Source organism: Petromyzon marinus, unplaced genomic scaffold (genome assembly GCF_048934315.1).
Source record: "Petromyzon marinus isolate PM22_M1 ecotype Great Lakes invasive population unplaced genomic scaffold, UKy_Petmar_22M1.pri1.0 PM_Scaffold_19, whole genome shotgun sequence".
Classification (NCBI taxonomy): Eukaryota; Metazoa; Chordata; class Hyperoartia; order Petromyzontiformes; family Petromyzontidae; genus Petromyzon; species Petromyzon marinus.
This window is the reverse complement of record NW_027423157.1, coordinates 368985-392226: the sequence shown is the minus strand read 5'-3', so window position 1 is coordinate 392226 and position 23242 is coordinate 368985. Positions and strand designations below refer to the sequence as shown.

The 23242-nt window shown below is 44.8% G+C and overlaps 1 protein-coding gene across 1 annotated transcript in view; it reads right to left on the bottom strand.

Moving 5' to 3' along the window:
* Window positions 1-4612: 4612 nt before the first annotated feature.
* The window catches only part of LOC142922856 (exosome complex exonuclease RRP44-like), a 37860-nt gene continuing 19230 nt past the window's right edge, over window positions 4613-23242 (bottom strand). Inside the window, exon 18 of the mRNA XM_076063799.1 lies at window positions 4613-4617. Coding sequence (XP_075919914.1) covers window positions 4613-4617 — 5 coding nt within the window. The remainder of the gene's footprint in view (window positions 4618-23242) is intronic.

The window sequence follows — 23242 nt, the reverse complement described above, 5'->3', positions numbered from 1 at the left end:
ATAATAGTGGAGTGCCTCTGTAGAGCCCAATGTGTTCCCTTACCGATCATTCCCATTGCTAGCGACGGGCTGCTGGTTTATTCTCCTTGACACGAGATCAGCAAGGTATCATGGTTCATGTGTGGCAGTTTCACCACCTGTACGCGATCACGACAGTCGACGCGGCTGACCGGGCCCCACGTTTGTGGTGAGGCACCACGGGGGCCAACGTTTTCATGGAGAAATTTGAAACTGATGCCATCCAGACTGCCACTCTACGCCCGACGTTATGGAAGAGGTACGTGGATGACACTTTTATCATCTGGCCACATGGCCGGCCTGCTCTAGACCAATTCCTCGACCACATCAATTCCATACACCCAGCCATCAGATTTACCATGGAAGTCGAAAAAGATGGCAAGCTACCCTTTGTGTATGTCCTTATTAAAAGGAGACCTGATGGTTCAATGAGCCACTCTGTCTACAGGAAAGCTACCCATACGGATGCTTACTTAAAACCGGATTCCCACCACCATCCATCCCAGAAGAACTCCCTCATCAAGACTCTATACCATAGTGCCCAATGCATTTCCGACCAGGAACACATTGCCAGTGAACTCAAGCACGTACACCAAGCTCTCAAGGCTAATGGTTACTCCGACTACACAATCCGCAAAGCCATCACTCCAGCAATGAAGAAGAATCCTCTTGAGGAGCCATTCAAAACCATCACCTTACCCTACATTGCGGGGGTCACAAGAAAGATCTCCAAAATCCTGAATAAACACTAGATCCAGGTCCGATTCAACACAGTACATAAAATCCGTGATTTGGTTCCGTCTGTAAAAGATGTGGTTCCAGACATACAGTACCCGGGCGTCTACAAACTAAGTTGCCTCTGTGGTAGCAGTTACATTGGAGAAAACAAACGACATATCTCGGACCGCATCCGTGAACATAAAGCAGACTTGAAACATGGTAGGACGAACACCTCAGCCATGGCAGATCACTGTTATAATTCAGTGGGCTCACATGACATTGACTTCTCCAAGACGGACGTTCTCTGCAAGCCATCCGGCTACCATGAGAGATTCGTTCATGAGGCCATCCACATATACAAACACAGAGACAATTTCAACCGAGAAGATGGATTCTGGCTTAGTAACCATTGGAAAGATGTTATAAACCATTTCGGTTCTTAATTGATTGTATTTTATGGTGACTTTCAGACCGCAGTCCATTCGCTGGCACTGCCTCTTAATAGCTTTCACACGACGGTCAATGGTATGGTTTATAGCATGTTATATAATAATAAATAGTATAACATTGTAATGTTTAACATAATTCATAAGGCAATATATAGTATCGTAATTGTATAGTGAATATACAGCAGTGTGGTATACAGTAGGGTTGGTAGAATAATACATAGTGTAATATTACAAGTCTAACATTTTACAGTCTAAAGTATAGGGTAGTGTAAAGTAACGCATTGTATAATTCAAGGGTGGGTTTGTCTATGGTAGTGTATATTATGGTGAATAGTCGTGTAATGTTGGAAAATTTTAGTTGGAGACATATCAATATCATGCATAATGTTCGAGCTTACATTGGGCTGTGTATACGATATTATACAATGTAGTTTAGATTGGAAGGTATAACATTACAATGTATAGTAGTCTAGTTTATGGCATGGTTGTAACGCAACACAGGACAGAGCAGCGCATCGTGGCTGTTTCTCCCCCCTCCTCCGTTCCGAGCATGGATGGACTCGTCCGTCTGAACGAGGCTCGTCGCTCTCCATGGTGCTAACGTTTGAAAGAAGGAAAAAACCGCCACCCATTTTTTCGCCATAGGGCATTGTAATGTATAATGACTTATTGTTAGTAGCTCAGCTGATTGGAGAGTATATAGAGTTTATTGATAACATTGATGTAGTTATATTTTAGTTGTATTAATTCGTTTACTATATGGTATTCATTATATAGTGTAGTGTATACCTAGTTACTTTATGTTTATAGCTCAACTTTTTGAAAAATATATTGAGTACATTTATAATATTGATGTAGTTTATACTTAGTTTTTTTTTCACATCGGTTTATTGTATGATAGTTGGGTAGTTGCAGTCCTTTAGCGTCCATATACTAAATGCCTCGCTTGATATGTAAACTTTGACTTTAATATAGCTATTTCCGTGACCAGTCGCATGCTAATCTCTCACATTAACATCATGCTAATCTCCCAGTTACATGCTAATTTCTGACTTTAACACCCTGCTGATCCAACACTTTAACACAGCTATTTCAATGCTAAATTATCCTGTTTGATATGTAAACTCCTTTGTCAAGGCGCTTTACCTCTCACACCTAGCCTAAAAGGCGCTGCGAATCTTAGCAGCGTTCAATGAAGCGCTCTGCTGATTGGAGAGTATATAGAGTTTATTGATGACATTGATGTAGTTTATACTTAGTTTTTTTTCCACATCGGTTTATTGTATGATAGTTGGGTAGTTGCAGTCCTTTAGCGTCCATATACAAAATGCCTCTGTTGAGATGTAAACTTTGACTTTAACCATAGCTATTTCCGTGACCAGTCACATGCTAAACCCTCACATTAACATCATGCTAATCTCCCAGTTACATGCTAATTTCTGAATTTAACACCCTGCTGATCCAACACTTTAACACAGCGATTTCAATGCTAAATTCTCCTGTTTGATATGTAAACTCCTTTGTCAAGGCGCTTTACCTCTCACACCTAGCCTAAAAGACGCTGCGAATCTTAGCAGCAGTTATTGAAGCGCTGTCGTCCCGACAGTTCTGTTCCTTCACCTGAAGAAGGCTACTTGTGTTGTGGCCGAAACGTCGTGATAATTTTTTTATGTTTTATTTTTTATTATTTTATTTCCATTCTACGTGACTTTACCGAAAGAACCAAGAAGTTGCGTAAAGTTGTTGCATGCTTGGGCTCCACGTGCCGAAATTACCTTTTAAAAAACGGCTCCCAGTCTCATCAGATCTCAGAAGCTAAGCTTGCAGCGACCAGCCCTGATGGTAACCCGGAGATACAAATTAATATGGAGAAACAAATGTTCGCTTGTGACGACCAAGACTACGCCTGTCCTCCCAAGGACAGGCCTCACTGATTCCGAAGACTTTTATTTTCAGGAGGGTCCTGCCGAGTTTTTTTGCAGTAGGGAGGCGATGTTGTGCTGTGCAGTGCCGGAGAGTAAGCTCATGCAGCCGGTCCATCCTGTCCTCTCTCCTCCCGTCGGGACGGGTCGGTCACAATAGCGTTCAGAAACACCCTCCACGTCACAACACAGTTCAATTTCTCAATCCGGAGGTCAGCTCAAATCTGTACTGTGGGCGTTCCCTTGTATTCTACTGTGTACGTGGGGCTCTGGGTCCAATCCCCTGATCACCATTGCATTCACTTAAATAATAATACAGTCTCCTGGCCACCCATAGAAAATAAGAGTGCGCAATTATACGTGTTATTCATCACAGGCGAGCTCACACCGGCTACACTTACAGCTTAGGGCCTCGCATTAAGAGAGGAAGGGGGGGGGCTCTAAATACGAAACAAGAAATGGACACGAGGTTTCGAGTTTTAACATAATTGTTTAAAAAAATTAAGATCGGTGAGAAAAAAAGACTCTCCAAAGCAGTTATTTTCATTCTGCTGACAAAAATATACAGGCATTCATAGAAGGGGCCTCTTAAGCTTGACAATGGCATAGGGCCCCAGCAATGTCATCATCCGGCTCTGCTGCCGAGTGTCATCCCAGTGAAGTAATTTGCAGGTAACTTTAGCATTGGGATGCTTGGCCAATACCCAGTTACATTGTGATTGTGTGTTTTCTAGCTACGTGAGCAAAGTGGATAACCCATACATCCGCAAAGTGCCAGTCGGATGATTAACCAAGGCCCTTCTTGTTGCGAGGGTCAAAGATCACCGCTGAAACACCCTGCCACCTGAAACGATAATAGTTCGCTTATAATTATGATTTTTTTTATTTTAGTGTGCACATTTACACGCGATAATCACATCTCATCTCAAGCATTTTAAAAGGGCACCCTCAGTGGCAACTGTTCTCTGTGTGACACACGGTTATTCAGCACTTAACCTTCAAGCAGGTCAAGTGCTCTTTGCTGCGAGCAATCCGAATTGAGTGATTCGGAGTGAAGTTTTTTTTTACATGCCAATTTTCGCCTGTGATGCTGACACACGATGGCCATACTTTATTTTAAATAATGTCTTGGGATCGTTTTTATTTTTTTACATTGAATTTTAGTGAGTAAATCACGAGCCCGTTACAGTGCGCCACGGGACTGCACGTCATTCGAGTGGTGCATTCACAATGCAACCGGACCATTTATTAGGGGGGGCTGACGCGAAGGGGTGGAGTGAGGCTCGCGGCCCCCCATAAACTGGGGGGGGGGGGGAGAGGGGGGCATTGTGACAGGCGTAGAAGAGTTGTAGTTGTAATCTGCTCCACGTTTGTCTTGATAAAGGAGACCTGTGCAACCTGCTCGGTGTGTGATGTGCGTGCTCCTCGGTGTGTGACGTGCGTGCTCCTCGGTGTGACGTGTGTGCCGCTCAGTGTGATGTGTGTGGGTGTAGGAGAGGCCCATTACCCTGGCGCATGACAGTCGATGACAAATTCTACCGCTTGATCTGCGATGACTACTGCATCCAGCCACCCCCCTGCTGTCCACCGCAAGTGTAAGCCGCCGCCCCCCCCATACCTCCGACGCCAGGTTTTATCCACTGCTGGACTGATGCGTTTCTATTGTCGATGCAGGTGGCTGACCGAGGAGAGTGCGAAGTGTTTGTTCTGGGAGATTCTTTGGTTTTAATTGTAGTGATTCAATTAATTGATTGAACAATTGCTTAAGGGTGAATTATGTGATATGTGTTATTGGCAGTGAGTTGTGCTGGCTGGTTCAGTATCGTTGACATTGCCATCATTAACCCTCTTAGTCTGGAATGTCCTACTTCCAGCCGTACGTGATGTTGCGACCCACAGACTCCTCACATACATTGAGGGGAAAAAGTATTTGATCCCCTGCTGATTTAGTACGTTTGCCCACTGACGAAGAAATGATCAGTCTATAATTTTAATGGTAGGTTTATTTGAACAGTGAGAGACAGAATAACAACAAAATCCAGAAAAACGCATGTAAAAAATGTTATAAATTGATTTGCATTTTAATCAGGGAAATAAGCATTTGACCCGTGTGCAAAACATGACTTAGTACTTGGTGGCAAAAGCCTTGTTGGCAATCACAGAGGTTCGACGTTTCTTGTAGTTGGACCACCAGGTTTGTACACATCTCAGGAGGGATTTTGTCCCACTGCTCTTTGCAGATCATCTCCAAGTCATTAAGGTTTCGAGGCTGACGTTTGGCAACTCGAAACTTCAGCTCCCTCCACAGATTTTCTATGGGATTAAGGTCTGGAGACTGGCTAGGGCACTCCAGGACCTTAATGTGCTTCTTCTTGAGCCACTACTCTGTTGCCTTGGCCGTGTGTTTTGGGTCATTGTCATGCTGGAATACCCATCCATGACCCATTTTCAATGCCCTGGCTGAGGGAAGGAGGTTATCACCCAAGATTTGACTATACATGGCCCCGTCCATCGTCCCTTTGATGCGGTGAAGTTGTCCTGTCCCCTTGGCATAAAAACACCCCCAAAGCATAATGTTTCCACCTCCATGTTTGACGGTGGCGATGGTGTTCTTAGGGTCCTAGGCAGCATTCCTCCTCCTCCAAACACGGTGAGTTGAGTTGATGCCAAAGAGCTCCATTTTGGTCTCATCTGACCACAACACTTTCACCCAGTTGTCCTCTGAATCATTCAGATGTTCATTGGCAAACTTCAGACGGGCATGTATATGAGTTTTCTTGAGCAGGGGGGCCTTGCGGGCGCTGCAGGATTTCAGTCCTTCACGGCATAGTGTGTTGCCAATTGTTTTCTTGGTGACTATGGTCCCAGCTGCCTTGAGATCATTGACAAGGTCCTCCCGTGTAGTTCTGGGCTGATTCCTCACCGTTCTCATGATCATTGCAACTCCACGAGGTGAGATCTTGCATGGAGCCCCAGGCCGAGGGAGATTTACAGTTCTTTTGTGTTTCTTCCATTTGCGAATAATCACACCAACTGTTGTCACCTTCACACCAAGCTGCTTGGCAATGGTCTTGTAGCCCATTCCAGCCTTGTGTAGGTCTACAATCTTGTCCCTGACATCCTTGGAGAGCTCTTTGGTCTTGGCCATGGTGGAGAGTTTGGAATCTGATTGATTGATTGCTTCTGTGGACAGGTGTTTTTTATACAGGTAACAAGCTGATATTAGGAGCACTCCCTTTAAGAGTGTGCTCCTAATCTCAGCTCATTACCTGTATAAAATACATCTGATAGCCAGAAATATTTCTGATTGAGAGGGGGTCGAATACTCACTTCCCTCATTAAAATGCAAATCAATTTATAACATCTTTGACATGCGTTTTACTGGATTTTGTTGTTGTTATTCTGTCTCTCACTGTTCAAATAAACCTAATATTAAAATTATAGACTGATGATGTATTTGTCAGTGGGCAAACGTACAAATCAGCAGGGGATCAAATACTTTTTTCCCTCACTGTAGATCCCTGTCACACCCCACTGTAAACAGGCAATTGATCTGACTCCCGGGCACGCAACTTTATCCGGGCCTACCCACCATCGTGAAGGTCCTTACTCATTGTGAGCAGATGGTAAGGGACTCTGAAAACACGAATAACAATCCAGAGCCCTGGCCTACTGATTGTATCATAGGCCTTGCCCAGGTCGGCGCTGCAACACTACACATGTAACGCATGGATTTGTTACACTGTTCAACCACACACACATACACATTTTAAATAAAACAAGTTCCTTATTTGTAAAAAATAATCAGAGTACCAGTCATCAAATAGGCAATTGACACTTGGTCCAAAGAATATGTGATACTGTAATAGAAATACATGAATAGCTAAATTCAGAATTTAGGTTAATAAGGCATAACCCAGTGCACAATATGACATTCATGAAAAGACAAACAGTGCAACAAAGGAAATCAGCTTTCAGTCTGTATCAGACGGTCTCTGACGCTAGTGTTGAGAAGGTGACATGGCAGGCGTTTAGAAATCCGCTGTGCCGGTGGATGTAAAGTCGTTACACACAGTGTCTTTCGAACAATACAACAGTCAGATGCTTGATGCAGCTGGTGACTTTCCAGGTGTTGTAGGGTATTGACGATGTGTAGAACGATGAAATTGTACTTCTCAAATGTCAGGTGTTGTTGTGCTTTGACGATGCGTAGCACGATGGTTTTCCTTCAGTATCCAACGTATAGAGGTGTCTTCACCATGATAATTATTCACAAGCTTGTTGGTTTACAGTCACGTTTTTTCTAAACTCATGTGATTCATGGCACGTGACCTTGCAGCACAGTTTTGAGCAATGCCTTTCCTTCTCCAAGAGGCACACATGTATCCTCTCTTTCCTCCAAGATTTTTTTAGCAACACACTTTAAGTCTTCTATATTTCAGAAATCTCCACTGTTTTTCCACTATATCGTCTCCACTGCTTAACCACTATACCTCTGAGTGGTTACTCAGCGTTTCAGCTATTCTCGTGCAAGGAACGACTTCTGTTGAGAGCAACCTCACATGCACGGGAGCACATGCTATCCAGCCAACATAAACATGAGGGTTTCCCCTGGCTCTCTGGCCCCTCTGGGCACTCTCTGGGCTCCGGGCACCCCGGCCCTCCTCTTCTCCTCTACTCCCTTGATCTTCTCCTTCTCTAACGTAGTCCACTAATATACTAATTGTATGCATGGACCAGTGTATAAGAATTAATAGTGTATTTCTTATCCGAGTCATGCTATCTCTTGTGAAACAATGGACATCTCATGAATTTAGGCAGACCTCCACAGCTTGGTCATCAATCCATCTTACTTTTTCGGAGATAACGGAAGTTTATGTTTGGCCTGGAGTTTCAGACCTCGCAAACTTAATATAGCCTCCCCAACCAGCCAATAAATCTTATGAAGTTCCGAAATGGTTTAAAACATCTTTACAATGGTTCTTAATTAATTGTATTTTACGGTTACCGTCAGACCGCAGCTCTTTCGCTGATATTGCCTCTTAATACCTCTCACACCACGGTTAATGGTATGGTTTATAACATGGAGTATAACAACGCATTATGGCTGTCTCTCTCCCTCTTCCGTTCCCGAGCATGGATTGAGTCGTCCGTCTGAACGAAGCTCGTTCGTTGTCCGTGGTGCTGGTCGTTGATGGGAAGAAAAACCGCCATTTTTTGCAATATGGCATTGTGATATATAACGACTTATTGTTGGTGGCTCAGCTGATTGGAGAGTATATAGAGTTTATTGATAACATTGAGGTATTCTTAGTTTTTTCGGTAAAGTCACGTTGAAGGGAAACAACAAAATAATAAAATATATATAAAATAACTCAAACGGTCGTCTTCAGGTGTGTTGGTTTGCATAAATTTATTTTTAAACGGCGCATTTATTTATTTATAAATGCATATCCGACCAGGAACACATAAGCAGTGAACTCAAGCACGTACACCAAGCTCTTAGGGCTAATGGTTACTCCGACTATACAATCCGCAAAGCTATCACTCAAACCATGAAGAAGAACCCTCTTGAGGAGCCTTTCAAAACCATCACTTTACCCTACATTGCGGGGATCACAAAAAAATCTCCAAAATCTTGAATAAACACAAGATCCAGGTCCGTTTCAACACATTACATAAAATCCATGATCTGGTTCCGTCTGTAAAAGATGTGATTCCGGACATACAATACCCTGGTGTCTACAAACTAAGTTGCCTCTGTGGTAGTAGTTACATTGGAGAAACCAAACGCCATGTCTCGGACCGCATTCGTGAACACAAAGCAGACCTTAAACACGGTAGGACCAACACCTCGGCCGTGGCAGATCATTGTTCTAATTCAGTAGGCTCACATGCCATTGACTTTTCCAAGACAGAGGTTCTTTGTAAGCCATCTGGCTTCCATGAGAGATTCGTTCATGAGGCAATCCACATATACAAGCACAGAGACAATTTCAACCGAGAAGATGGATTCTATCTTAGCAATCATTGGAAAGATTTGATAAACCATTTCAGGTCTTAATTGATTGTTCACGCTTACAGTGGCTTTCAGACAGCATACATTATAAAAAATTTCGTCTCCCCCCTCCTCTTTTCAGAATATAGATGGACTAGTCCTAAATAAACTGCCAAATCGTTGCACGTGGCGCTAACGTTTTTATAAATAAATAAATGCGCCGTTTAAAAATAAATTTATGCAAGCCAACACACCTGAAGACGACCGTTTGAGTTATGGTCGAAACGTCGTGAGAATTTATTGTTTTATATATATATTATTATTTTGTTGTTTCCCTTCAACGTGACTTTACCGAAAAAACTAAGAATATGAATTACTGCAGTCACGAAAGCTTTAAATCAAAACATTGAGGTAGTTTATATTTTGGTTTTCATTGGTTTTACTATATGGTATTAATACTGGAAGGAACGAAGTTGTAAACTGAGTGTACCAACCTGCAATAGACAAAATTCCAATGTTCCTACCAGCCCACCCTGCAGGGACCTGTTTATATAGTGTAGTGTATAGCCAGTTGCTTTGTGATTAATAGCTCAGCTTATTGAAGAATATATCAAGTACAATTATTATACTGATGTAATATAGACTTAGTTTTTCCCACATTGGTTTACTGTATTATAGTTGGGTAGTTGGAGGCCCTTTAGCGTCCATATACTAAATGCCTCTGTTGATATGTAAACTTTGACTTTAACACAGCTATTTTTTGTCACAAGCTAATCCCTAGCTATTTCAATGCTAAATTCTCCTGCTTTCTAGGTCATTCACACCTATCACCGAGCTTAAAAGACGCCACGAATCTCAGCAGCACTCATTGAAGCACTGTCGTCCCGACAGTTATGTTCTTTCACCTGAAGAAGGCCGCTTGTGTTGCGGCCGAAACGTCGTGAGAATTTTATTGTCTTATTTTTATTTTATTATTTTATTCTCATTCTACGTGACTTTACCGAAAGAACCAAAGAAGATAAACAGATACTTTAAACACCTTCATTTGGAAGTGCACGCTTACGTTTACTATTTGCAAAACATAAACCAGGATCAATCCACTGCTGGATGAAGCCCTCTCCATGCTGCGATTCCTTGCGTCCCTGTGATGTGGCAATCCATTCAGCTCCTGTAAGCGACCTATTTTTATTTGACCAGGTAAGGCCCACCGAGATATATAGCTCTTTTCCAGAAGCACCCTGGCCACATATGATTGCTCAACGTAGTGGCTTTTGTGAATATTTATAGCAGTAATTATCTTAACGCATGTTTTTAGATGTGGAGAAAAAAACCGGAGGACCTAGAGAAAAGGATACGTGACCATGGGGAGAACATGCACACTCCAAATACGGGAGACCCTTGAATATCACGAGTTCATAGTTCGTGGTTTAGACCTATCGCCGGCAAGCTCTATGTATATCAATTTACCTATCATGGGGATTAGTTTTGGTCTTTAGCGGGTATACTGTACAAGGAAGTACTATATCATTGTGTGATATTGTGGTGGGGAGCAGGCGAGGGGATTATTTGTTTACTAGCCTTTTGCCCGTCCAAGGATGGGTGTATTGCAGTAAATCTATTGCAGTAAATCAGACCGCGAAATGATATTCATTGCATCCATTTGTGTGCAATTTGTAAGGCCGCGGTGACAGACCTATTTCATTTAAAGGTTATAATCCCTTGTTCATCATGACGTCCTTTTTACTTTGATGTCTCAATAGCGTTAGGGAGATCACGTGACGTGAGGGTTCTGCCTTTGTAGTGAGTTTCTAAGTTGACGCTGAGGAGGGGGGAGGAGGCACCTCGCCCCCCCCATGTGGAGTGACGTCACCCGAAAGTTGCTGAGACAAGGTCTTATATAGGCCTGAGATGAGTGCATCAAGGTAGGTGGGTGGAGCTAGAGATGGTCCAACCACAGAGGCTGGGGCAGTGGCCTTTGTATTGTAAGATTAGCATGTCAATGGCTGTGGCAGTGGCCTTTGTATTGTGAGAGATTAGTCTATTCATGAGTATTAATGAGGGGGCCTGCTCGACGTGGAGTGACGTCACGTGCGGGACACAGACATTATTGGCTCATTATAGTAGTAAATTTGGCATTCAGTACAGCACATTTCCATTGTGATGTGTCTATTTTTGGTTGCGTGTATGTAAGCTCATTATTTAGGTCAAGCTTAAGTATTGAATATCACGCTTTTGGCTTTTGCTACACTTTCCAAAAATGTAACCACCTCGATATCCAAGGTACTCCTTATAAAGGCATCAGGGTCGGGATCAAACCCTCGGCCTCCTCCATACCAGGTGAGGTAGTTAACATCTCCTAGCCACCGAGCTGATTCAGTCTCTGTGGCAATGATTGTCCATGCTTTGCACAAGCAAATACTGTAGAAGCATAACTCGCTTTTTGTGTCTCCACATAAATCAGAATACGATGTTTAAATACATCAGCCTAATGGCTTTTCCCACCAACATTCCCCAGCAGCATTTGTTTTAAGGAATATAATTATACAGGCTCCCATTTGGGTTTCATCAGTTAGGCTTGTTAAACTAATGGTGGTTGTTATTCAAAAAAGAGCCAGCCATTTGCGTCAGTGCCACAGTCCAAATTTACCAGACTTTAAATAATACTTTCCAATTATCCAATTGGTTAAAACCACAGAGCAGCATTGCCCTTAATGTGAAACCATGGCACACTCTACCCGTCTGTAAAACATATCACCTTCGTGAGAGCCTTGCATTGTAGGAATGGTGCAAATACATCTGGTAATGATTTCATCTAATTAGATCTGAGGAAGAGTTATTACTATAAATCTTGACTTAAAGCTTTCGTGACTGCAGGAATTCATATTATTTGGGTCTTTCGGTAAAGTCACGTAGATAGGTTCAAATTAATAAAAATAAAATAAACAAAAAAGCTCTGACGTTTTAATCACAACACAAGTGATCGTCATCAGGAAGAAGAAAGAGGGGGAAAGCTGCTGAGGCAGACTGTTTTAAAGGTTGAAAATGGGTGTAGCCCAAGGGTCATAAACGACGTGGCTAGTGATGTTAATGTGATAAATTAGCACATTAATGTAAGATCGGAGAGCGGCCTTCATGACGAGGGCGCGGAGGTGGTTAGGTTAATGTGAGAGATTGGCATGTTAATGTAAGATCGCAGAGCTGCCGCCACGTCTAGGTCAGCATGCGGAAGGGGCTATGTTGGTGTGAAATTTGTTTCACCTGTTAATGTAAGATCGGAGAGCCGAACCTACGGGGAAAATAAAAACTAACATCGGAAGGTGGCAGGATGAGAACAACACCAGTTATGACTTAAACTGGTTGATGACGTTCTTCCAATGATTGCTGAGTTTGTACCCATCGTCTCGGTCGAAAATGTGACTGTGTCTGTATATGTGGATGGCTTCATGAACGAATTTTTTTGATAGCCAGTGGGCTTACAAAGTACCTTCGTCTTAGAGAAATCAATTGGCGTGTGAGCCAACCGCATTAAAACAATGATCAGCCAAGGCTACCGTGTTGGTCCTACCGTGTTTCAAATCTTCCTTATGCTCATGAACACAGTCCGAGACATGTCGGTTAGTTTCCCCAATGTAACTACTGCCACAGACACGGCTTAGTTTGTAGACGCCAGGGTATTGTATATCAGGGACCCAGCGTATCCGCAGGTGGTGGATAGTGGAACGACCTTCTGTGAACTTTAGCTGCAAAATAAGCAGCGGCAACCCTGGCGGATAAGCAGTTGTGGACCAAGCAGTGACAGCACCACCAGGGTGTGGTTAGGACTGAAAATGCCAATGGTTTTCCTCTTGAAAAGCGACATATACCCTTTAACGATGCTTCCACATGGCGAGTATAGGCCGCCATTATAATAAGCATGTCTGCCACCAGCCATGGGTTAACAAGTCCTCAACAGCAGAGCAGGAGGAAGAAGATGTTAACATCTCAACAGCTGTGAAGGCGGACCAAGACTGCAGCAGAACGATATCTCCAATCGTACTGGTCTCCTTGCCATTGGATTCATGGTCCCATTTTCTCAAGAACTGTGTGGAAGCTACTGTACAACAGCTTTTTGGCGTCATCTGGTCCAACACCATGTGAGACTAGGCTCTAAGGAACGCTGTCTCGGGTGTGGACCAATCAATTTCAAGGACAGTGCATACATTATCAGAGTTATGTTTTTTGTTTGCATTCCGACCGCGGGTATTGTGGTCAATGCAACATGACTCCTTGTAAAAAACAGGTGTCAGTTTTATTGCCAGATAACAGGGTAAAAAAACAATTATTAGCTTCTCCACAATAAAATAAATCATGCACAGGCGTGTTTCATTAAAGGAACAACATCTTCTGGCCCATTCAATACAGTGTTTTTGGTGACCAGCTAGTGACGACGGGAGCTTGATTGTGAAGTCTGGAAGCTTCTAGTGGCAGCTACAAGAAGGTCGTCTAACACTCAGCAGAAACAAGAGTGTGTTTCTGCAGCTGTACCTGCGACTAAGAAGTCCTTTCAAATGATCCACTCTGCTCACCCCACGTGGGGAAGGAGCTAGGAAAGTGGCCCTAAACATAGTCTGTCTCACTTCTTCCGGACTGGATAACCACGTTCAGAAGGATCCCCATTACTGTGGTGGAAACAAAACTAAAAGTCAGATAATTACCTTTGGGAACTGGAATGTCAGGACCCTTATGGACAAGACTAAAAGTGAACGCCCAGAATGCTGCACCTTAATCGTGGCCCGGAAACTCAGACGACACAACACTGACGTAGCTGCCCTCAATGATACTCGACGAGAAGAGAAGGGGCAGCTCAAGGAACAAGGAGCTGGCTGTACCCTCTTCTGGAAAGGCAGACAGGAAGAACAGCGGCGGCTGCACAGAGTTGGTTTCTCCATCAAGAATTTACTTGATGAGTGAGCGCCTCATGACTCTATGTCTCAAACTGGTGGGGAGCCAATATTCTACTGTCATCAGCGTATATGCCCTGATTCTTCACTCCGATTATGAATGTTACGTCAACCTTGATCAGGTCCTTTCTACTGTTCCTGTGGGAGACAAACTTATTCTGCTCGGTGATATGCATGCCAGAGTTGGAAGAAACATAAACCTCTGTAATGGAACCATCGGGAAAGAAGGAGTGGGTAAAGTCAATTCCAACGGCATCCTTCCCTTGACTAAATGCTCGGAAAATGGAGTCATCATCATCAACACCCTGTTACGCCAGAAAAAACAAATACAAAACATCATAGCATCATCCGTGATCTAAGCACCGCCACTTGATCGATTACGTCATTGTCCATGAACAGGATCCCAAAGATGTCTGCATCATCCAGGCTGTTCTAGTAGCTGCTGGTGGCTGGACTGATCATTGACTCATCTGCTCAACCATGCTCATAAAACTGGCTCGCAAGTGACGGCTTCATCAGAAGAGATGTCTACAGAAGATTAACATTGAAGCTTTATAGGACTCCATTAAGCAAGACCTCTTCCACCAATGCCTCAATGAAAATCTGTCAAACTTGATTAACCAAAAGTGGGAGAATGTAGTTCGTCAGAGAAAGTGCTTCAAGGATGTCCTCAAGTCCAACATGAAGAAGTGCTCCATCGACACTAACTCAAGGGAGTATCTTTCCCAGGATCACCTCAGATGGAGACAGTCTATTTCAAGAAGCCAAACATTTTAAAACTTAATAGCAGAAACAGAAAAAGTGGGAATGGCGGAAACAACAGCCTGCAGCCCGACTAATGCAGTTCCACCCACCACTATTTCTGGACACATGTGCCAGAGTTGCGGCAGAATCTGTCGATCCCAGATTGGTCTCTTCAGCCATCTTTGGACCCACAGAAAATCCAAATTTTCTCTGGAAGGCAATCCTCGATTGCGAGGAAAAGCCTATGATGACACTTGGGTCCCTGGTTCCATTGAAAAGGACGCAGTTGGGTTCATATTTTCACTAACACCACACCGTTCCGGGCCCTATCCACTGCTATTTGTGACTCAGTCTATGGGCCTCTGAGTCTATGAGTTTGTATGTACAACGTTAGTTCATGGGCTTCTCTGGACAGGCAAGATATTGGTAATACGAAGCCGTAATTTTCACAGCCCCGATGTGTTTATGTAATTTTTGTTGTGACTGAAATGATGTACATTATATAAGCGATATAGTTTGAAGAGTTGCGATGATTAGAAGGCTCGTGTAGGGGCTAATGTTGATCAAACTGTCGAATGTTTCCCTGCACTCAAGTATACAAACGGGAGAATGTGGAGCGCCATCTGCAGTTGGAAATGATGCGTTGATAGCTCAAGGAGCTGGAGAAAGCCACGGCCACGGTCTCCACCAACACCACCACTGCCTCCAACGCCATCCTGGCAGCCACATGCAGTTCCGCCGCCACCACCAGGGATGCTGTTGGGAGATGCATCGACACCCCCACCCCGACTGCTTCTGGCATATTATTCACCCCCACCGCCATGGCGCTTGATGTTGGCAGATTCAGCGCTGCCACCCCGGCTGCTGCTGGCATCTCCAACACCGCCACCACCGCCCCGGCTGCTGCCGGGAGATCCAACGTTGTCATCCCAACCCAGCTCATGCTGGCAGATGCACCACTGCCTCCCCAGCTTTTGCTGGGAGATCCACCACCGCCTGTGCCAAAGCCACCAGGTTCGGCAAATTGCGTAAATTTATTCGAGAACTTCACTGGTCGGCTACTGCTGGAAGATCCACCGCCGCTACCCCTACATCTGCAGGCCGATCTACCGCCGCCACCCCAGCGTCTGCAGGCCAATCCACCACCACCCCAAGGTCTGCAGGCCAATCCACCACCACCCCAACGTCTGCAGGCCAATCCACCGCTGCCACCTGTGGGTCTGCAGGTTGATGCACCTTCACCACTCCTGGGACTTCATATTCAATACCCGTTGAGAAATACAACTGAGATTCTTGCATTACGTGTAGTCATTACACTTTCGGTGTTTTGCTTTCACTGGTGTTTGTCACGCCAAAACAAAGGTCAAATGTTGCTTTCGGGAGGTTATAGCTGGGAGGGAGAGGACAAGTGTGGCAGAAAAGAACCAGAGCTTTGTATGAAGTGATAGGCCATGTAACTTTTATACAGAACTAAGCAGCTGAAAAAAAGGATATGCCACTGAACTAATTCAGAGTAAGACCTCCGCTCTGAAATCGGAGCTGGTCATAAACAACTGCCCAGATATGGGAATACCTCCACTCTTTCCACAACTACCTATCATGCGGAGTTGAGGGGGTGGAGTCCTTGAAGACATACAAAATATCAAGGCAGGTACTGCTTTGATTTGTTTGGTAGGGCGAATGGTAAGGCCCTAGCTCTTATTGGCACGATCCAGGTTCACCATCAGACTCTCCCACTCCTTGAAGTGAACAGCCATTACGAGATCATCACCAACATCATCAGCACACAGATCATCCGTTGTTCCCTCCTTCCAAATTAAGAAAAACCATGGGGCATGTTACACGTTAACATTATTGATACATTACGATTCGTAGATCAAAGTAGATTTTAATACAATCAGTCCTCGCTTAGAATGCTCCCGTAGAACACTGATTCGTTACAGTGATAGGTGTGGGGCTAAATGTTCTGGACTGACTTCTGCCACCAAGCCAGCTTCACAACATCTGCGCGTTTCTCCGGTTTCCTCCTACGTGCCGAACCCTGATGCTTGAAATTGTCCAAACATCTTAATGCAGCACGGAGCTAATAATGAGTCTCGAGACTCAATGTGGCTCTCCTGGGTACATACAGGATATTTCTAGATTTGATTATATTTATTCATATGATTCAGCCTAGCAGCTGCACTGCGATGTGCCAGCCTTGCCACTGTGTCATGGTGGTAGTGGTGGTAAAACCGATTCGGAATAATATGTTCAGTGCACGTTGTGATTTTTTCTTTTAAAAGTGTTAATCAAACGAGTTGCAGTGACGTCATGGTCGAGTAAGCAGCAATGACCGCTCCAACCCCTACATTAGAACATTACCTTTTTCGACCCAACATAACCACTCGCTTTCCTGTTTGATAGTTTTCTTATTTTTCTACCTGGCCTCAGGCACTTTATAGGGGGCCTTGGAAAGCTGTTTTTTTTTTTACTTTGGAGCTTCCTAGGGCAATCCACAGCCTCCTTAGGTGTAGGGTCCTCAGTAAGCAACTCGAGGCTGACCTCATGGCTAGGCCAAGGGGACCTTCCGCCTGTATCTTTGTGCTCCATGGAAGACAGATCCCCTGGGAAAAAAGCCATAGCTTTGTCTCCCCCCCCCCACCCCGTTCAAGTTGACACCAGAGATCCCGGTGGGAGGAACGAGAGCTCTTACAAGCCCTTTTGTAAAAAAACAAAGAGAATACTGCCCTTCTTCGGGTCCTCAACGAGATGTCGAGTAAGGTTTGCAGGAGGGTGAAGATTCAGAAGGCAGCCACATATGACCCTTCAGACTATGCTAGACGAGCAGAGCGGTGCAATGAAGACCTACGAAGCCAGGCTGCTGGAACCTGAGGAGGCTTACATCAGACTGGACTCTAAGGGACGGGAGTGCCAAGTAAACCATACGGCCTCCCGGAGGGGGTCGAGGGCAACGCTCCTCAAGATGCTCTATCCTACATTCGGCTACATCTGCTCGAAGCTCCGGCATTCCTCTCTACAACTGGGCCATAACCACCTACACTAGTCGGCGCTGCGCTGTGACCACGGCGTGCCTCCACGCGTGCCTGTCGACGGTCGTCCTCAAGACTGCCCGCATCGAACGCGAGCTCATCTCATTCGTATGGCAATGCTTGCTTCCCGCAGAGCAGACTCTTGTCCACAACCTGTCTCGCATAGATGTAGCGTAATAAATGCACATCCTATACCGTCGGTATACTTACCTGCAGTTGCGGGCACAAGCCCATAGGGGGTGCCACCCTGAGCTGGGGAAGGACAGAGAGAGCCAGGCCCCAGGTGAGGGGTTGGGGGGTTCTTCCAGAGCCCCCTGGAAGGTTCTAGAGAGGGGGCGGCACCGGGGGCGGAGAGCCCCCGAGAGGTGTATTAAAGGGGCACCTCTGGGACAGCTCGGGGCAGTGCTCCGAAGACGAAGAACAGAAGACCATCCTAGCTAGGACCCTGGGACCCGACATCCTTATAAGGGTCGGGGCCGAGCGCGGACCAGTGGTCAGGACCCGCACCTTGGCTGGGTCGGGTCAGAGTAGCCTCCCTAGCTAGGACCCTGGGACCTCGAGCCCAACGTCCTTGTAAGGGCCGCGCCGAGCTCGGACCAGTGGTCAGGACCCGTACCTTGGCTGGGTCGGGTCAGTTAGCCTCCCCTAGGGCACAGATAGCCAGAGGGCTGAGAGCCAGGTTTGATCAGTGCGAGGGCACGCTAGCCCGGAGGCTGTACCTCCCTAGAGAGTGGGAGTTAAGGGGAGTTCTGTTCATAGTTACAAATAAACCGTGTTGCCTCTAAAGACGTCTCCAGTCTCCGTGGAACCCACTACATATGTGTATTTTTATATTTTTACCACTGTGATATACACGTTGCCTGCGTGCGGCGACGCTGGATGCTTTTCCCTCTTCCTTTTCTTCATCCCTTCACCACAGAATGAACACGGTAACGCGGTCATGCACCTCGGGGGGGGTCAGGGGTCAGACATTTGTGACGATGTGTGACGTGGGGGAGGGGGGGGTTTGAGAAATGTGACGTCACATCAAAATGCGCAACTTTAAGTATAGAATTGTTATAACACTAATTGTTATAACACTCCTACATCAGTGCAGCGCCACGCACTACAATGGCAATAGTTGAAGCATGTTTTATTTTCAAAATGGAAATATGGTTTTGGGGGGGGGCAGAGCTTTGTGACGCCATATTTGAGGGGGGGGGGTCTGACTTTTTGTGACGCCGAGTGACGAGGTCAAAAATTGCGTGACGTCATTTATGGACGGCCCCTCAAGTGAATGGCAAAATTGGTTTCGATTTACGTTGTTTCACTTACTGTCGTGTTTTTCAATGTACTAAATCGAGAACTTCAGTGCTTGGGGGATTTTGGAGCTGGCTCACCGCCTGGGCTGCTGCTGCCTTCCCACTCGGCTGTGGTTGCTCGAACCTCCGAGTCGTTCATAGCTCGTGGCTTCTAATATCGGAAGGAAGCGGTGATCGTCTTTGTTCGATGGCCAAGAGCTGCTGCTGCGAGGATGACCGGAGTTTGCGTGATGACCGTTTATGCTCCTGGACACGAGATCAGCAAGGTGTGATGTTTCATTTGTGGGAGTTGCACCGCCTGTACGCGATCAACCGTCGACGCGCCCACCCGGGCCCCACGTTTGCCGTGAGGCACCATGAGGGCCTCCCCGAGGGCCAGGGCCTCCGCACGGTCGGAGTGGGCAGAGGCCGGCGTTCGACTGGTGGTTTGAAAAGAACACGGACAAACATTCGAGCTCACGCTTTTGCTTTGGCAACAATTTTCGTTAATTGGGCTCCGAGCGGCTCAACAAGCCTGGAAGCCGGCGCATTTAATCACCTCCGAGATCGAAATGTGGCAAATCGCATGCTAATCAGGAGCAAGTTGGCCCAGGGATTGTGAATCAAATTTGCATGTGAAACGGCGGTGCAGGACTCGATTCGAAGGTGAGTGAATACTGCGCGGTGGTGCATTGCAAGTGGACATTATTATCATCCAACAGTGACCAGCATGGTGAAGTATGGTCAAACTAAAGCTGGCATCCAACATCACGTGGCGAGATGTTCATCCAGCAGTGGAAAACGTAACTTAAAGTAACCAAAATAACAAGATGCATGGAAAATAAATCGGTTTAATTTTGTATATAAACGCGTATAACTCATGTGTACATGTTTGTAAATATACGATTCAGCTAAAAAATGTTAAACACATTTACACAAAGTCGCAAAGACATCAACTCGCTTAAATCTTTACCAGTACTCCAGGAGCTCAGAATTATTGCCCAAGTACTGTATATACGTGAGCAAAGTTATGACCATTTACGAAACAATTTGAAAACGTGTCAATATTTTGTCATGAATTATCTTTGCACGTCAAAAGGACAAGAGAAGCTGTAACGAAATGCGCATTTGTAAACGATTAAACCTTAAAATTTTCTGACACCGACATTTTTTCCAAAAAACATTCCTTGTGTGATTGCACAGAGTCCGATGAGGGGTGGGGCAGCTGTGTAAAAAAACCTGAGGTGAAATTCTCCGTTAAACCGACGATTTAAACAGCAACAGCTCGGGGAATTTTATACTATGTTCTATGCAGCTGACCGCTGCCCCTTCATACAGTAAATGGCATCCTCACAAGAATAAGTAACCTAACATCCCTTGCAGGGAATCCTCTCGCGATAAAAAATCTTCAATTTGCCATCCATCACGAGACCCCTGCGGGTATCACCGTGCACAATCATATTTCGAAGCTCTTGCTCGGATTCCCCAGAGCTTTGCCCTCCGAGTGGCCACCCTAATGGCCCACTCCGACAGGCCAAACCTGGCACAATTGTAGGTTTTCAACTATAAGACACATTTTATGGGTTAGATCGTTTAAATATATAAATGTGTTGTTAAACCCACCACCACCCGACAGCCAATTAGTAAGGTTTGTCATGTAAACAGAACATGTCAATTCGTTACTAGTACAGTCCACCAGTGTGTTGGAGAGCAAAGCCACACCATTTACAATCTAAGTACAACATTTCGCCAGCACTAACTAGCTTCATCAGGCGACAGCCATCACTTGTGAGCACTTCTTTCGCGAATTGGGAGGGGAATCAATGAATGCATTGACTATGGGTATCCATTGCCGATTGGGTTATTTATATGTTAATCAACACACATTATGCATGCGCATTAAGGGAGGAGGATTCTCCACGAATCTGGCTGTCGCCTGATGAAGCTGGTTGTAAATACTGGTGAAACATTGTACTCAGATTGTAAATGTTGTGGCTTTGCTCTCCAAGACACCGGTGTGATGTTACTAGTACCGAATTGGCACGTTCTGTTAATGTGACAAACCTTTCGAATTGGCTGTGTCGGGTGGTGGTGGGTTTACCGACACATTTAAATATTTATTACGCGATCTAACCCAAAAAACCCGTGTTATGGATATTGGTCGCGAAAGCCTACGTGTTAAACTGGTTTTCAACTGTTAGATCAGTGGTAGCCGATATGTGAATCGCGATCCATGGGTGGATGATCGCAAAAGATTTTGATTGTGGATCTCGGGACAAATAGGAATAAACACCTCTAATATAAAGCATTTCTTGTTATAGCAGATGGCAAAACAAAATCCCCGACTAAGAATTAATGGATTAATAATATATATTTTAAACCAATAGATTGCACTAGCACTTGGCATGTCTACAGTGTTCTATTAGTCGGTTAAATCCATCCGGGTAACTGCTGGTCATATATTGCTGGTAGATCACGGAACATGTTGAGATATACCAGAATGGATCACAGTGCTTTGTGGGTTGGACGCTGCTGCGTTAGTCAATAAACACCACCGATTCAGTAACCAATATTTTTTTGAAATCACCTTCATCACAAGGGGGTCAGTGTCTTGGCTGGCAAAGAAGTTGGGCATAAGATATCCTAAACCTTTGATTTAAAGCTTTCGTGACTGCAGTAATTCATATTCTTAGTTCTTTCGGTAAAGTCACGTTGAAGGGAAACAATAAAATAATAATAAAATATATATATTTTATTATTATGTTATTGTTTCCCTTCAACGTAATAATAATAAAATATATATTATTTTATTGTTTCCCTTCAACGCGACTTTACCGAAAGAGCTAAGAATATATCCTAAACCTTTCATACATCTTGATGCGTATACACCTTAATTGGCTGATGGTACTGGTTGGCAAGGTAAAAATTCTAAATAAAAAAAAAAATTGCGCTACCGTTTGAACCGCTGCGACAGGAGAACAAAGAACCGGTGACCTCTGGATTGCAAGTTCAGAGTGCAAACCGTCTGTTACTTCAGGGTAGCAATTCTCATAACCGCCACTGCTTTTTTCAATTGTTCACCTCTGCTTGCGAGCACAATGTACACTTAATTAACTCTGCAGATGTAAAACCCAGAGTGTGTGCCCACTCATGCACCTGCTCCGACATCTTGTTGACACCGCATCCACGATACACTAGTGCTGTCTGGGTTTCTTAGGCCGGGGAGAAGGCGAGCCCCATGGGGTAGACTCCGCAGGGTTGTAGCCTGGAATCTGTGACAGCGGACACACAAATGGCACAAACGTACAACGAAGATAGTCACCCAAATAAGCCTTTAACAGACTGTGCTGCTGTTAGACGGCATGGCCCACGAGGGGGTAAGTGGCCAACACCTCTCCCCAGTGCTGATGTTTACACACTGCACCAGGTACTCATTTAAGAAAGAGTTGACCTTGGGTAGGCAAAACAGCAGTTCAGATAATCCTCACTGGTGTTGGCGGTGAGTGGGAATTGGGTTGCCGGGTTCATAGCGCAGCGTGCTAACCACTACACCAATGCTCTCACACACACACATGCGGGTATTTCCAACACAAGTGATACGTTATTATTACACTTATTAACACTGAAAAACTTAACAACTCCACACAGTAACACTCTAGTTGGGAATCAAACCCAGTTTTCTTGCTGCAAGACGCAAGGGTTTACCAATGTGCCACCCTGCCGCCCATGGCGATACGTAAACTACCTTAATACCAGTTTCAACGCATGCTTATTTTTAGATATGGGAGGAAACCAGAGAACCCGGAGGAAACCCATGCAGAACAGACTCATGGAGTTTTGTTAAGAAATCTGATATCTACCAAGGCTCCCACACCCTGACTTAGCTTGGTATCTTGAGAACTCGCATTCATCAACAACAGCCCCAAACGATCATTTAAATAGGTCACGTTTCAGATAATGGCCCTTCTTGTGCAATGAACTAGGGCCATAATAAAAATCTATTTTATACAGCACCTTGCATATCGAAACATCTAAAAAAAGCACTGGACATTAAAAAACTACTCAAGTATAGATACAAGCCAATACAAATAAAGTAAAAGCCGATAATAACAATGATAGTGATACTGACACTTTACACA